General features: G+C 43.7%; 1 protein-coding gene across 1 annotated transcript in view; it reads right to left on the minus strand.

Annotated features, from left to right (window-relative positions):
- KLHL12 (kelch like family member 12) overlaps nt 1-13,972 on the minus strand; it is a 29,345-nt gene extending 15,373 nt beyond the window's left edge. The window contains exons 1-6 of the mRNA XM_032963321.2: nt 13,745-13,972; nt 9,925-10,146; nt 6,961-7,114; nt 5,748-5,965; nt 2,290-2,439; nt 1,459-1,573 (exon numbers count right to left, since the gene is read on the minus strand). Coding sequence (XP_032819212.1) covers nt 1,459-1,573; nt 2,290-2,439; nt 5,748-5,965; nt 6,961-7,114; nt 9,925-10,146; nt 13,745-13,759 — 874 coding nt within the window. The 5' untranslated portion in view covers nt 13,760-13,972. The remainder of the gene's footprint in view (nt 1-1,458; nt 1,574-2,289; nt 2,440-5,747; nt 5,966-6,960; nt 7,115-9,924; nt 10,147-13,744) is intronic.
- Nucleotides 13,973-14,264: the final 292 nt, after the last annotated feature.

Below are 14,264 nucleotides of genomic sequence, written 5' to 3' on the forward strand. Positions count from 1 at the left end.
TAATTCAGTAGGCTCACATGCCATTGACTTTTCCAAGACGGAGGTTCTTTGTAAGCCATCTGGCTTCCATGAGAGATTCGTTCATGAGGCTATCCACATATACAAACACAGAGACAATTTCAACCGAGAAGATGGATTCTATCTTAGCAATCATTGGAAAGATTTGATAAATCATTTCAGTTCTTGATTGATTGTTCACGCTTACAGTGCCTTTCAGACAGCATACATAAAAACAAATTTCGTCTCCCCCCTCCTCTTTTCAAAAAAAAATAGATGGACTAGTCCTGGCAAACTGCCATCGTTGCGCGTGACGCAAACGTTATTTATATATATAAATAAATAAACATGCCGTTTTCAAAATAAATTTATGCAAACCGACACACCTGATGATGACCGTTTGAGTTATGGTCGAAACGTCGTGAGAATTTTTTTATTGTTTTATATATATTTTGTTATTTTGTTGTTTCTCTTCAACGTGACTTTACCGAAAAAACTAAGAATATACATATTCATCCTGTTGTATATGAATATTCGTGTTAAATGTGCTTCCTGTTGCATTGACAACTCATTTGACCTTATCCAGCCAATCACAGCTATGTTGCAAATACAAAAGGTTGCATGGTTAAAGCCGGCCATGTAATGATGTTTCTAAAAAGTTGCAGTTCATAATAAACTGAGAAACGTTGACAAAAAAACATCCTTGTCATCAACAACGCTGCAAAAATTAGTTTCACCACTAAAATCATTCTCTAGTCCTCTGACCTACTAGCACGGTATTATTCAAATTCAGCATGCATCCCGAGTTAAGATCATTATTAAGTAATCGGATGCTATTTCCAATGCATTCACACTTTGCAAAAGAAACATGTTGTTAAGACTTAACAACCATATAACAATAGGTTTTACCCTTTCTGGCATAAAAAAAAACAGGTGTCAAGATGTTAAAATACAAAACATGAATCCTTATTCAAGGAATCCTGTCTGCATTAACCACACGTACTTGTGGTAAACATGCAAACAAAAAACATGCTCTAATAATATATACATTGTCCTTGAAACGGATTGGTCCACACCAGAGACGGCTTTCTTTAGTCTCAGTGTTAGACCAGAGAATGCCAAAAGGCGAACAGCACAAAGACAATGCACTCAGGGCATTTACAGCTCGTGGTGAACAGCTAGAATATGGGACAGAGCATGTTTTTTGTTTGCATGTTCACCACAAGTACGTGTGGTTAATGCAGACAGGATTCCTTGAATAAGGATTCTGTTTTGTGTTTTAACACCTTGACACCTGTTTCATTGCCAGAAAGGGTAAAACCTATTGTAATATTTTAATACTGTCAAGAAAGGTCCCATACTGTAGCTGCTCAGCCCGACTTAACAACCAACTGTTGGTGAAAAAAACAACCAACTGTTGGTAAATGTGTGTTTGTGTGTTGTTGTTGTTTTGCAACCGACCCAGCCGGGGCTTTGTTCGTGGGCCCTGCATCTGTGCTCGGATCTCTGGCCGCAAGTGGAACTTCTTCGCTTCGTCTACGAGGTCTCTGCACTCCAGGCTCTTGTGAACGAGCGGCTGGAGACGAACACAAATGGCAGTGAAAAAAAATCGTGGACCAGTTATGAGAAAGTGCAGAAGTAAACGTGAACATATACAGCCCCTTTTGTCAATTCACTGACCATACCGCATCGCGATGGCATATAAGTACAACAGAAAAATTTACTTTGCCCTCTTCCAGCTGCTGCATAGCATAGCACAGCCCAGCGGCTGCCTATAACAGCCTTGCGTGCATTGGTGGTCAACCATCCCGGCTCGACCATGTCCGGCTTCCGATATCAGATGAGATTTGGTCAAATGAAGCATTAAGTAAATGCAATGGATATCCACGCTGTCAAAAGTCCTGAAATGCATTTTTCTGTTTAATTACGCAATTCAGTCATATATTCAAGGGGTAAATTTAACATTGGCAAAAGTACACAATGTCACCCAAATTCCTTTCATCATCACTATTTATCAACACATCGTACGTGAAACCAAAAAGTCTGTGGATATGGTACAAGGTGGGGCAAAAGGAGGTATAACCAAACAGTACTTCATTACATTTACCCACGTGATTATCTAGCCATAAAGCCGGCCAATAATACTATGTCGGCCAATGCAATTCAACAAATATTTAATTGGGTTCATGTATGTATGTTGAACTTATTTTGCACCGTACGCAGCCAACCGTGCAAATCGGAGGTGCGGGAGGAGGACAACTAAACACCGTTAACGACGGGGCAGTTCCCCACCTCGGTGTCGATGACGTCGGTGATGAAGCGAGGCGTGAGTAGTGGCATGCGCACATACTGCAGCAGCTCGGGCAGGAAGCGGCTGCGCACCGGCTCGTCGTACTTCACCCAGTTGATCACCGCCTCAAACACCGGCTCCTCAGAGTCCACCTGTCCAGCAAGAACACGTACGAAAACCCACCCAGTCCGTTTAAGTTTGAGATAGAGAGAGAGGATGCAGAGAGATCATCCCCCCTGGCTGCCATTGGCAAAACGGGGTGGGGGGGGCCCCCAAAGGGGAACAATGCAACCAAGAGGATGACCACCATGGAGCGATGAGATCAGCTGAAGTGTGAGAGTGCGATTCACCGAGGCAATCGCAAGACAATAAAGAAGGCTTAAATTAAGGAGAGGCCTTCATCAGCATCATCGGGCGAAATGCCCGATGATGCTGGATGTAATTACCAGCGAAACGTCGTACTCAAAAACTGTAAATGTTGTGGATTCACTCTTCAACACACCGGTGGGCTAAAATAGTGAACTATGTCATTTTCATTGGACCTCCTTTGCCAGTACCAAAATATAATAATAGGGTTTTTCCCCTTTTTTCTGGCAACAAAACTGAAACCTTTTTTTTCAAGGATTCATGTCTGCATTAACCACAATACTTGTGGTCAATATTGCAAACAAAAAACACTGTGATAATATATGCATTGTCCTTGAAACTGATTGGTCCACACCAGAGACAGCATTCTTTAGAGCCTTGTCTCAATAGGTGCTAGACCAGATGACGCTAGCATCTATTGACCACAAGTATTGTGGTTAATGCAGACATGAATCCTTGTAAAAAAGGTGTCAGTTTTGTTGCCAGAAAAAAGGGGAAAAACCCTATTATTATTTGTCTTTTGTCAACGTGACACTTTTTTGCTGATTGGCCGTGTCGGGTGGTGGAGGGTTACGACACATTTATAAATAACGCAATCTAATCCAAAAACCTTTATTATGAAGATAACGATTAATTTCATAGGATGTGCCACACCAACCAAATAACCACATGCTACATACAGCACATGGCTCTAGGACAGTGGTTCTTAACCTGGGGTGCACGCACACCCTGGGGGTGCGAGATGCAGCACCTAAGTATAACAACTTTGTTTCATCAAACCTATGTATTTATTAACATTATACATTTAACTATTGAGAACCAAAGGGGTGCATGACTGCAGTGAAGGTTAAGAACCACTGCTCTTGGATAAGTGTGGAAATGGCGGCACTTAACTTTGACGTTGTTCTCCATCCAGTGGACAAACAAGGAATTGTATGGCTCAGATTTTTTTTTAATGATTAATTCATCGGCCAGTCGGCCATTGTGATGAAATAAATTCTAGTAGCACGTCTAACAAGAACACTTTAAATGTATTCACATACAGTGAGGGGAAAAAGTATTTGATCCCCTGCTGATTTTGTACGTTTGCCCACTGACGAAGAAATGATCAGTCTATAATTTTAATGGTAGGTTTATTTGAACAGTGAGAGACAGAATAACAACACAATCCAGAAAAACGCATGTCAAAAATGTTATAAATTGATTTACATTTTAATGAGGGAAATAAGTATTTGACCCCCTCTCAATCAGAAAGATTTCTGGCTCCCAGGTGTCTTTTATACAGGTAACGAGCTGAGATTAGGAGCACACTCTTAAAGGGAGTGCCCCTAATCTCAGCTTGTTACCTGTATAAAAAACACCTGTCCACAGAAGCAATCAATCAGATTCCAAACTCTCCACCATGACCAAGACCAAAGAGCTCTCCAAGGATGTCAGGGACAAGATTGTACACCTACACAAGGCTGGAATGGGCTACAAGACCATTGCCAAGCAGCTTGGTGAGAAGGTGACAACAGTTGGTGCGATTATTCGCAAATGGAAGAAACACAAAAGAACTGTCGATCTCCCTCGGCCTGGGGCTCCATGCAAGATCTCACCTCGTGGAGTTGCAATGATCATGAGAACGGTGAGGAATCAGCCCAGAACTACACGGGAGAATATTGTCAATGATCAAGGCAGCTGGGACCATAGTCACCAAGAAAACAATTGGTAACACACTACACCGTGAAGGACTGATATCCTGCAGCACCCGCAAGGTCCCCCTGCTCAAGAAAGCACATATACATGCCCGTCTGAAGTTTGCCAATGAACATCTGAATGATTCAGAGGAGAACTGGGTGAAAGTGTTGTGGTGAGATGAGACCAAAATGGAGCTCTTTGGCATCAACTCAACTTGCCGTGTTTGGAGGAGGAATGCTGCCTATGACCCCAAGAACACCATCCCCACCGTCAAACATGGAGGTGGAAACATTATGCTTTGGGGGTGTTTTTCTGCTAAGGGGACAGGACAACTTCACCGCATCAAAGGGACGATGGACGGGGCCATGTACCGTCAAATCTTGGGTGAGAACCTCCTTCCCTCAGCCAGGGCATTGAAAATGGGTCGTGGATGGGTATTCCAGCATGACAATGACCCAAAACACACGGCCAAGGCAACAAAGGAGTGGCTCAAGAAGAAGCACATTAAGGTCCTGGAGTGGTCTAGCCAGTCTCCAGACCTTAATCCCATAAAAAAATCTGTGGAGGGAGCTGAAGGTTCGAGTTGCCAAACGTCAGCCTCGAAACCTTAATGACTTTGAGAAGATCTGCAAAGAGGAGTGGGACAAAATCCCTTCTGAGATGTGTGCAAACCTGGTGGCCAACTACAAGAAACGTCTGACCTCTGTGATTGCCAACAAGGGTTTTGCCACCAAGTACTACGTCATGTTTTGCAGAGGGGTCAAATACTTATTTCTCTCATTAAAATGCGAATCAATTTATAACATTTTTGACATGCGTTTTTCTTGATTTTTTGTTGTTATTCTGTCTCTCACTGTTCAAATAAACCTACCATTAAAATTATAGACTGATCATTTCTTTGTCAGTGGGCAAACGTACAAAATCAGCAGGGGATCAAATACTTTTTTCCCTCACTGTATAGCAAGGTCTTTCACATATAACTTGATGTTGCTGCTGATGCGCAATATGCGAATCTCGTGATCATCAGCCATGGTCAATCCACTGCTGGATAAAGGTATCCGCAAGCCGCCACCACCGCACACAATCCTGCCATGTAATAATCTGCCTAGCACCTCCAGATGAACGGATTTAATCGTTACATCTCCTTGTCTGTCCTCGCAGACGCATTTCATTCCTTGGGGTCCATGTGTTGTACATAGTGATGGTGAGAACAAGCTGTCCTGTTTATCCTAATTATTCTTAGAACCCGCCTGCTCTTTACCCTGACATCACAGTTGGTGGCTCCAGAGCGGTCCATAAAATATTCCTTGACCCCGGGACACCACATCAAAAGGTCACCTCTCGCTACAGAGTAGTCATCTGCTCCAGGCTAGCCACGACCCGGGAAAATATTCATCATAGTCGTCATCATCACCTGTATCTCGTCGCACTTGATGAGCTTCTGCACCTCGGGTTGGGGCAGCAGGCGGAACTCTTCGTTGTACACAACATCGGGAAAGTGCTTGAGGCTGAAGAGCTCGGCCGCCTGCTGCAGATCCATGCAGCTGTGAGCCTCGGCGAACTCACGGATGCCGAGGCAGTTGGAAGGGTCTAGCTGGCTCTCCAGGAACTCGCAGCATGCCTGCTTCACGCCTGCGACGACGTGCGAGCGATGCAGCGCAACAGTGGTGGGTGAGAGAAAATGTAATCAGTATTTATTGATTATAGAATACTTGTAAGTACGCAGAACTTATTTCGCAACGTACGTAGCCAACCGTGCTAATTAGAGGTGCGGGAAAGGATAAGAGAACACAAAATGCAGTTCTAAAGAAATTAGTCTTCACTTCACATGACTCAAGGTGTCTCAGAGAATTTAACTTAAACTAAACCATTTTTATTTTACCAGGTAAGGCCCAGAGGAGCTATATAGCTCTTTTTCAGAAGCAACCTGGCCACAAATTATATCCCAATTAAGTGGCTTATCATGTGAAAATTTATAGCAGCCAAATGCTCTAAAAGCATGTTTCCAAATGTGGAGGGAAAAAAAATCGGAGGAAGCAGAGAAAACCCACGTGACCATGGGGAAAACATACAAACTCCAAATATACAGGCATTAGGGTCGGGATGGAACTTAATTACCTTGTCTGGTATGCAGGAGGTCCTAACACATATTTCCAAGAATGTATTGAATGAGACCTTTATGTTAAAATAACGAAGGGAGGACGGAGAGGAAAAACTACTATGTGGAGAAAAAGTGACTAAGTGAACATCAACCGAGGAGATGGAGCGATAAATTTCATTCACGTGCAGGTGCTATCTGGATTATTACATCACAGGATTGTGAGAGGTGGTGCCAACTTTGGACAGGCCTTCATCCAGAAGTAGATTGATCATGATACGATGAAAGGAAATTCATTGGAGGTATATAAATATTTCTACCTCGGAGATGCACCAATGTGATTGGCTAGTGTGCAGGTCCTGGGGTGGGGATTGGTGCATCGCTGGACTGAAAGATCGGAGAAACTTTGGGAAAGACTTCATCCAGCAGTGGATTGATCATGGCCAATATTGACAATGACGCAGGAAAAAAACAGTGACATTGAGAGAATCATATATTTTCAAGTGAAATTGATAATATAATAATTCACCCTTTAGCTGTAGGAGGCAGGCAGCCGGGAGCAGCTCCTGGACATTCTCCACCGTCACGTGAACGGTCTCCGTGTATACAAAGTCCAGCAGAATTTCCATGGTGGCAGCTGTTAACCCTTGCAGGTCCACGCAAGGTTTGTCCTTCTCCGACAGCTGAGAAACATACAGAGGACATGGCACAATTTTGGATTTGAAAATCTGCACATATTTATCTCAACTCCCAAATGTTTAAACGGTCAGCGAGAATAGATGTACACATCACACACCGAATCTTATTTTTTTTATATATATACAGTAATTCGTTCCGGAAACGTGTTTGTAATCCAAAGCACTCAAATATCAAAGCGAAGAAATAATGGAAACTCAGATGATTCGTTCCACAACCCAAAACTATTCATACATATATTTTTTATTATTTACATTTAATATAAAGTAATACATTTTATTAATTAAATTTAATCGTGGCTGGTGTGAGGGAGACGAGAGAGACGAGAGGAGGAGGAGGGTTATTGTGTAGGACAACTTTCACTGTCACTAACAGAATCATTGCCATCTGTTGGCTCACTGGAATATTTTTCTTTTTGTGCGACTTTAACAAGGAACCTATCCAATGACACTTGCTTTTGCCTCCTTTTGAGGATGTCATGGGGGCCATTCTTGCAGTACAGTTACTAAAGAACAGTCACTACACTTGGACACAAAATAAAAAAAATGCTTTACACACACACACGTAGTCACAACACTATAGTACTGTAGTAAACAGTATATGCTCGCACGGATGTTGACTATACGAGTGAGGCACGCCGACTGAGACCGAGCATGGGAGACGATTACCCACAATCCCGCAGTGAGGGAGAGAAGAACCATCGGCTCAGTTGTGATCACGTGACGCTCGGCAGACAAAGCGTATATGTACTACTCGTATTGCAAGACCTCGCTCGTTTATCAAGTTAACATTTATTTTAAAAAATTGCTCGTCTTGCAAAACACTCGCAGACCAAGTTACTCGCAATCCAAGGTTTTACTGTATATAATAAATTAACAGCATTTTTCAATCCACCAGTGGCTTAAGGCCTCCCCATGCCGTGTCCATACTTCACCGTGCCGGTCATTGAGAATTGGTAAACAGGAGGACCCAGGACAAGTTCAGATATCACTAAGCACTAATGTTAGCCGTGGTCAGAATAGAAAACAAGTCGCAGAGTTCACAGCACAGCGTGTTCAGAACTGTCAGTACTTCACCTACACTTATTGAAAAATTTGCATCCCCAAATAATTCACCTCATGTATATTAAACATAGGATTCATCCAAGCGGTGATTTGCTTAATTCTCCTTAGTCAGGGTTATGATTCAAATAAAAAATCGATTGTTCTATTTATATTTTGGTGAATATAGTGATCACTATTTTCTGAAGGCTTGACCCAAATCTAAATACACAGCATATTCAAGTAAAAAAAAAGGATTTGTTCAAATAAACTTCAATGCATTTATCTATGAACCTATATGTACAGCATTTCAGATGTTGCTTGTACAGGCATTAATATAATATTAGCACGCTTTTTTATTTATTAGAATTCTATAAAACAACAACATAGGCCCATAACGCTCGAGATGACATAAAAACCGGACGGGGACAAACTCGGGGCCCTCAGACCCGACCAGTCAATACAAGTCGGGGGAATTTAACCGCGGGTGTAGGAGAGGAGTATACATCAATTCCCTCTTTCACACAAAGTAATCGCGGATGGTAAGGTAAAGAAGGGTTGGGGATATTTTAAACTTGTGGAGGGGAGTCCCAGGCCTGCAGGGAAAGGAGGTGAGGGGGCCTGGGGGAATTTGATCTCTCTTAATCAGGCCCAGCACGAGCTCCACTGAAATAGGCTTACCAGTAGAGCTGTTGTGTGGGTCACCATAGTAGTGATAAACCGCTAAGCAGAATAAACTTTTGTGGCCTTGAGGGACATTTGGTGGTGCGGGGCCCATCCCAGCGTCCTGCCCTCCCCTGACGCCAGCCCTGCTCTTAGAACTTTTTGTTATCGCTTCATCGCTCACAACTACCATGACCGTGAAATTTATGTCTCAATAATGGCACCAATGTCAAGAACTCGCTCTATCAGATTGACCATTTCCTTTCATCCGTGCAGTGTTCAACTGAAATGATGCAGAACACAATATTTCCCTTCCTCCTCCTTTCCTCGCACTGCACAAACTGTGGACTTCCCCCCTTCCTGTCACCTCATTCAACACAATACATGTACGAGTTATCTGCTATACTATCAGCAGTTGTCAGTTTCTGGTAGCTGCACATTATAGGACATTTGTTCTTTGCTTAGTAACTGTACATATATAAATGTGATCCAGAATAGCATTGATACACAATCATTCGAAGAGCTTATTCAATGGACATTGCACCGCACTGTCTCTGACCAAATCATGCTGAATGCACCAAATCTCTTCAGATCTTAAGAGCTAGGGAGGCTTGAGCATGGTTCGTGCTTGAAATGGTGGCCATGCACCACGCATGGCAGGTCGTCACAAGTAGTTGTGGGGCTGCGCTACATGGTGGGCAGCAGTGGGCACAGTGAGGAAAATGTATATTATATTGCTGTATTATTTAACTAGGATCTCTGGTTCCCACCTACACTAACCCGCGTTGACCGGCTCTGCAAAGGCTGGTAAAACAACCACCACAAAACCAAACAGCCATGGGGATTCCCTCAGCAAGTAGTGGATTGACGAAAGGCACTGTACACAACAAAAACCGCCATTCACCACAAAGTGGCGGTGACGTCACCACGCCACTTATGCCAGGCTAGGTGCCCTTTGAGGCCACGTGAAACGTCCAAGGCTCACTGGCAGGCGGTCACGGGACAGCCCCAGGTGCCACAGGTTGCCCGACTGAGATGACTGGCAGATGCACAAACTGTGCGCCCAGCTAACACTGTGCACATTCGAAAGGTACCTCATTGGTGAACATGGCGCAGAAGTAGTCGCTGCAGGCGGCCAGGACGATCCGGTGAGCAGGGAAGTCCATCTCGTCAACGCGGAGCGTCACGTCGCACAGCGTGTTGCTCTTGCGCAGTGCGTTCATGGCGTTCAAGATGGACTTGGCGTGCGAGTTGGTCATGATGTCTCGTGGGGCGATGCCGCCCGTCTTGCAGGTCGGCGGCTCTCCTTCACCAACCTGTGAGTGGGAAATTGGTTCAGTGGTGGGCGAAACATTTTTTTATTTATGTTTTTACTATATTTGAAATCATTTGGTCGAGAGACCATTCACGCATGTTATCTTGTTGTCTTGATGTGGTCTGGTACTATTTTTTGCTGTTGTTTTGATGCCTTGCCCAAGATTGGGATTTGGTATACTTATGCAATAAGAACTTATATACTTTATCTAAATCATTTCTTTCATTTATAGTGATTTGCTTACCTTTCCCATACCTTGCACTCCTATAGTTTTTTGTATCGTTTGTTGTTGTAACTTTCCGACCAACTCCAAATTAACATCTGTGAAAAGTGCTTCAAAGCCCATCGAATTTCTCCAAGATAAATAAAGATTCTGATCATACTTATACATATATGCAAATGTACACATACAGAATAAATGACACGGGTGGAGTGCTATGAACCCACCACCTGAGTTTCATTCCCTACCATAGCAAACATCAGTGCTGAGTAATATTCGAATCGGTCCTGGCCTCCCCCTTCACCAACCTGCAGTGACCAGTGTTTTTATGTATGATTAAACAGCCCATATGACCAATATGATGTGTACAGGCACCAGTGATTTGAAATAGGGCTGTACATATTGACACCTGCCTGTAACCAAATCACCCAGAATGCAGCGGATCCCTACAGATGCCATAAATTACAGTAAGTTGCACCTGGATAGTGCTCAAAACGGTTACCACCATGCGTACCAGGTGTTATAGGCTGCAGGGCTATGCGATGGGCATGAAGTGGCAAAACAGATAAACTACCTATTGTTGTACTGTACTTCACTATGTTTGAATCTATATGCTCCCCGTCATCAAACCACACAGGCTTGCTTGGTGAAGTATGACAAAAAATTACCCCCACGAATGGCACGAGGTGAGGAGTTCCCCACCCAGCATTGTATTGACGTAGGCTTGTACCAGTACTTCAAAATCCATATTTATTACCCAACAGTCAAATTAAGAGGCATTTTAAAGGACATGTTAAAAAAAATTCAAGCGCCACATACCTAAAATTATACTGTGTACTCAAAGCTTTAAGTTAAATATGCTCTCCCGTTTTCATCACAGCATTTAAATACTGTACATCATTTCCAGATGTTTATATATGCATGCTACTACGTTTTAAAATGGCAATACCATTCATACTTGAGTGCAGACTTTGCACATCACGGAAATGGGGACAAGGTGGATCTCAGGGTTTACAAGACTTGATTGGGTCCATAATGAAGAGACGTGGAAGAAGACGAGAATACGACTCATCTTCTGGGTTCTTTCGGTAAAGTCACGTAGAATGGAGATAAAATAATAAAAACAGAATAATTTTTTTAAATAATAATAACAGAATAAAATTTTATAATAATAACAAAAGCAAATTTCATTCTGTTATTATTATTATTTTTTTTTTATTATTATTATTTTATCTCCATTCTACGTGACTTTACCGAAATAACCCAGAAGATGAATCCCTGCAGTCACGAAAGCTTTTAATCGAAAAATACGACTCATCTCAGGCAAGCTCAAAGTCTGCTCGGATGGCTATTGGGCACGTTGGAAGTAAGAAAAGAGGAACAGTCACTCGTGCGAAAAAATGTGATAAACATGGACTCTGCAGGGCTAGAAAGAGGTGGTTTTGGAGTGGTGAATCAGGCTAAGGAGGAATGCAGAGTGGACATGGAGATAACCCAGGCCTGAAATGAGCGGTGGTGGACCAGGATGGCAGGGCCACAAGAGTCGGGAAAGTAACAACATAAATGTACTGAAGTTCACATTGTGATCCTGGAGAAATTAATAAACGTAGTACCATAATGTCATTCGCCAAACACAAGCGGGAAATAGGTTTAACGTTTCATAACAATAATGATTAGTCGAAAGCTTTTAGTCATCACCCCGATTATAACAGGCCCAATTGTGCCCTCTGTAGAAATGATGTAACGATATCAGCTCTTTTGCAGATGCTGGATTGTTATATTACAGGCCTCTGAAAGATACTGATGGCATAAAGGCCTTCATCAATCATACGAGGGGGAAACTGCCAGTTTGATAAAACATCGGACATATATTTGACCGAGCTTGTCATGCTCAAATCGAGAAAATATGTTTTTAAAGAAAGTCCTCTTAAAAGTGTTTCTTGGCTATATGTTAAAGTCCTACAGGTTTTCTTTTCAAGTTGGGTATAACCGTGTCTCTAATATGGTTAAGTGTCCCACGTGGTTCAGCTCAAAAGCCCACTAAGCAAATTTCAGAGAAAGTTCATGACACTTGTACAGTATTGCTCTATAAAAGTATACCCTACTGTAATACTTAATGTAATGTACAGCCATGTATTAATCCACTGAATTCAGGCCTGCCAACGGCCCGCACCAACTGGCGTAAATTATAGTTAAATCCTCTATTATTCGATCTTGACTTGACCAAACGTCCCGATATATGACCTTCCTGGAAGTGTTGCGACTCGACTCTGGTGGTTAAATAAATGCTTTCATCAATAAACATGAAAAATGACTAAACTTGGCGTTGGTCTGTCTCTTTACTGTGTCTACTGTTAAAGCCCCCCTTTTGTCACCCAAGGACGAGTGTGTGCCCAGACCGTGCGGGTGGATCGTGGGGGGGTTTTTTAACCATATTTTAACCAACGGTGGTCAGTGCGGGTTGAAGGCGGGGATCATAGACGTGGGATGAGTACAATATAACAATTGGAGATTCTGCAACGGCCCTCTGCTGCCCACGTATTTGTGTTACTACATGGGGCATTTAATTCCTTTCCACAAACACGTGGGTTGTTATCCTTACCGCAAACACACAAACACCGTGCATGGTCTAACAAAAGCACACACAATCACGTGGATATCTCCCTACGAGGTATATCATCGCATTACGTTCAAGCACGAAATTAACTTATAACAAGTATAAAAATAACACGCCCAATAATAACCATCATGCTCTTAAACAACCCACGCAGCCACGTGGTGCGGTTCGGTATTGCGTCTCAGGCACAATCACCAACCCATTCACATCGTGACTACCGTCACCTGCTTTCTCTGGGAAACATTAACAATGCATCTTAATAACTCACAGACCTTTAGCAAATCCACTGCTGGATGACCGGGCCCTATCCCCCCCCGCTCCCCCACGTGGATCTTAGGGATTTTTAACCATACTTCACCACGCTAGGTCAGGGCGAGGCTGGTGAAGGAGAGTCCATCTATGAAATGATGATACTGTATATCTCTCGACACAGACGTTAACCGCGGCCGAGGGAACAGACTCGAGGTCTCCACGTCCATGGCACAGTGCGCTAACCGCTGCACCACCGCTCTACTGAACACACAAAAACCAGAACCTATCGCGCGTGTTGATAAGAGGCGGCATTGGTAAATGTTAAAACATCGCAGGGGACGGCGACAGTCGGTGATGGGGACGTGATACAACCGTGAGGAGTGGATAAGGGCGACCTCATCCAGCAGTGAGGCCCGGCCACAGCTGACGACGACGAGGATCATGATGGTAGCGGTAAAGAAACTTTACCTCCCCCCGCCGCCACCCAACGATGGACTGTTTGGCATTTACCGTGGCCTCTGCCATCGTCGAGGCCGCTGCTTGACGGCTCAGCACAACCCCATGGGGAGGAGGAGGAGGCGGCAGGAGGTCGTGGTGGTTGGCGGTGGTGGTGGTGTTGCTCGATGGGTAAAGGCCCTCTCCTCTTGGCGGCCCGCGGCCCTACTGGGAGGGGGGGGGGCCTTCGCGGTCCCCAGATTCCAAGTGGCCGGCACGGGATCCGGATCCCTGTAATGCGGAATGGAGTCGGCGGGGGGGCGGAGCCTGATCTCAATAGTTAACGCCCACTTTTCTCACGGCCCCCGCCCACTGCACTGCCCATTTCGATTTGGCCCCGCCCTCTGCCCCCGCACGTTTCGATTTGGCCCCGCCCTCAGCACCGACCGTTTCGATTGGCCCCGCACGTGACCTTTAAATTAATTTTCTTGGTTCTTTCGGTAAAGTCACGTAGAAGTGAAATAATAAAATAATGCAAACATTTTTTTATAATCAAACTTTTTTCAATATATACTTTTTAAATAATACAAATATT

Source organism: Petromyzon marinus, chromosome 30 (assembly GCF_048934315.1).
Source record: "Petromyzon marinus isolate PM22_M1 ecotype Great Lakes invasive population chromosome 30, UKy_Petmar_22M1.pri1.0, whole genome shotgun sequence".
NCBI lineage: Eukaryota > Metazoa > Chordata > Hyperoartia > Petromyzontiformes > Petromyzontidae > Petromyzon > Petromyzon marinus.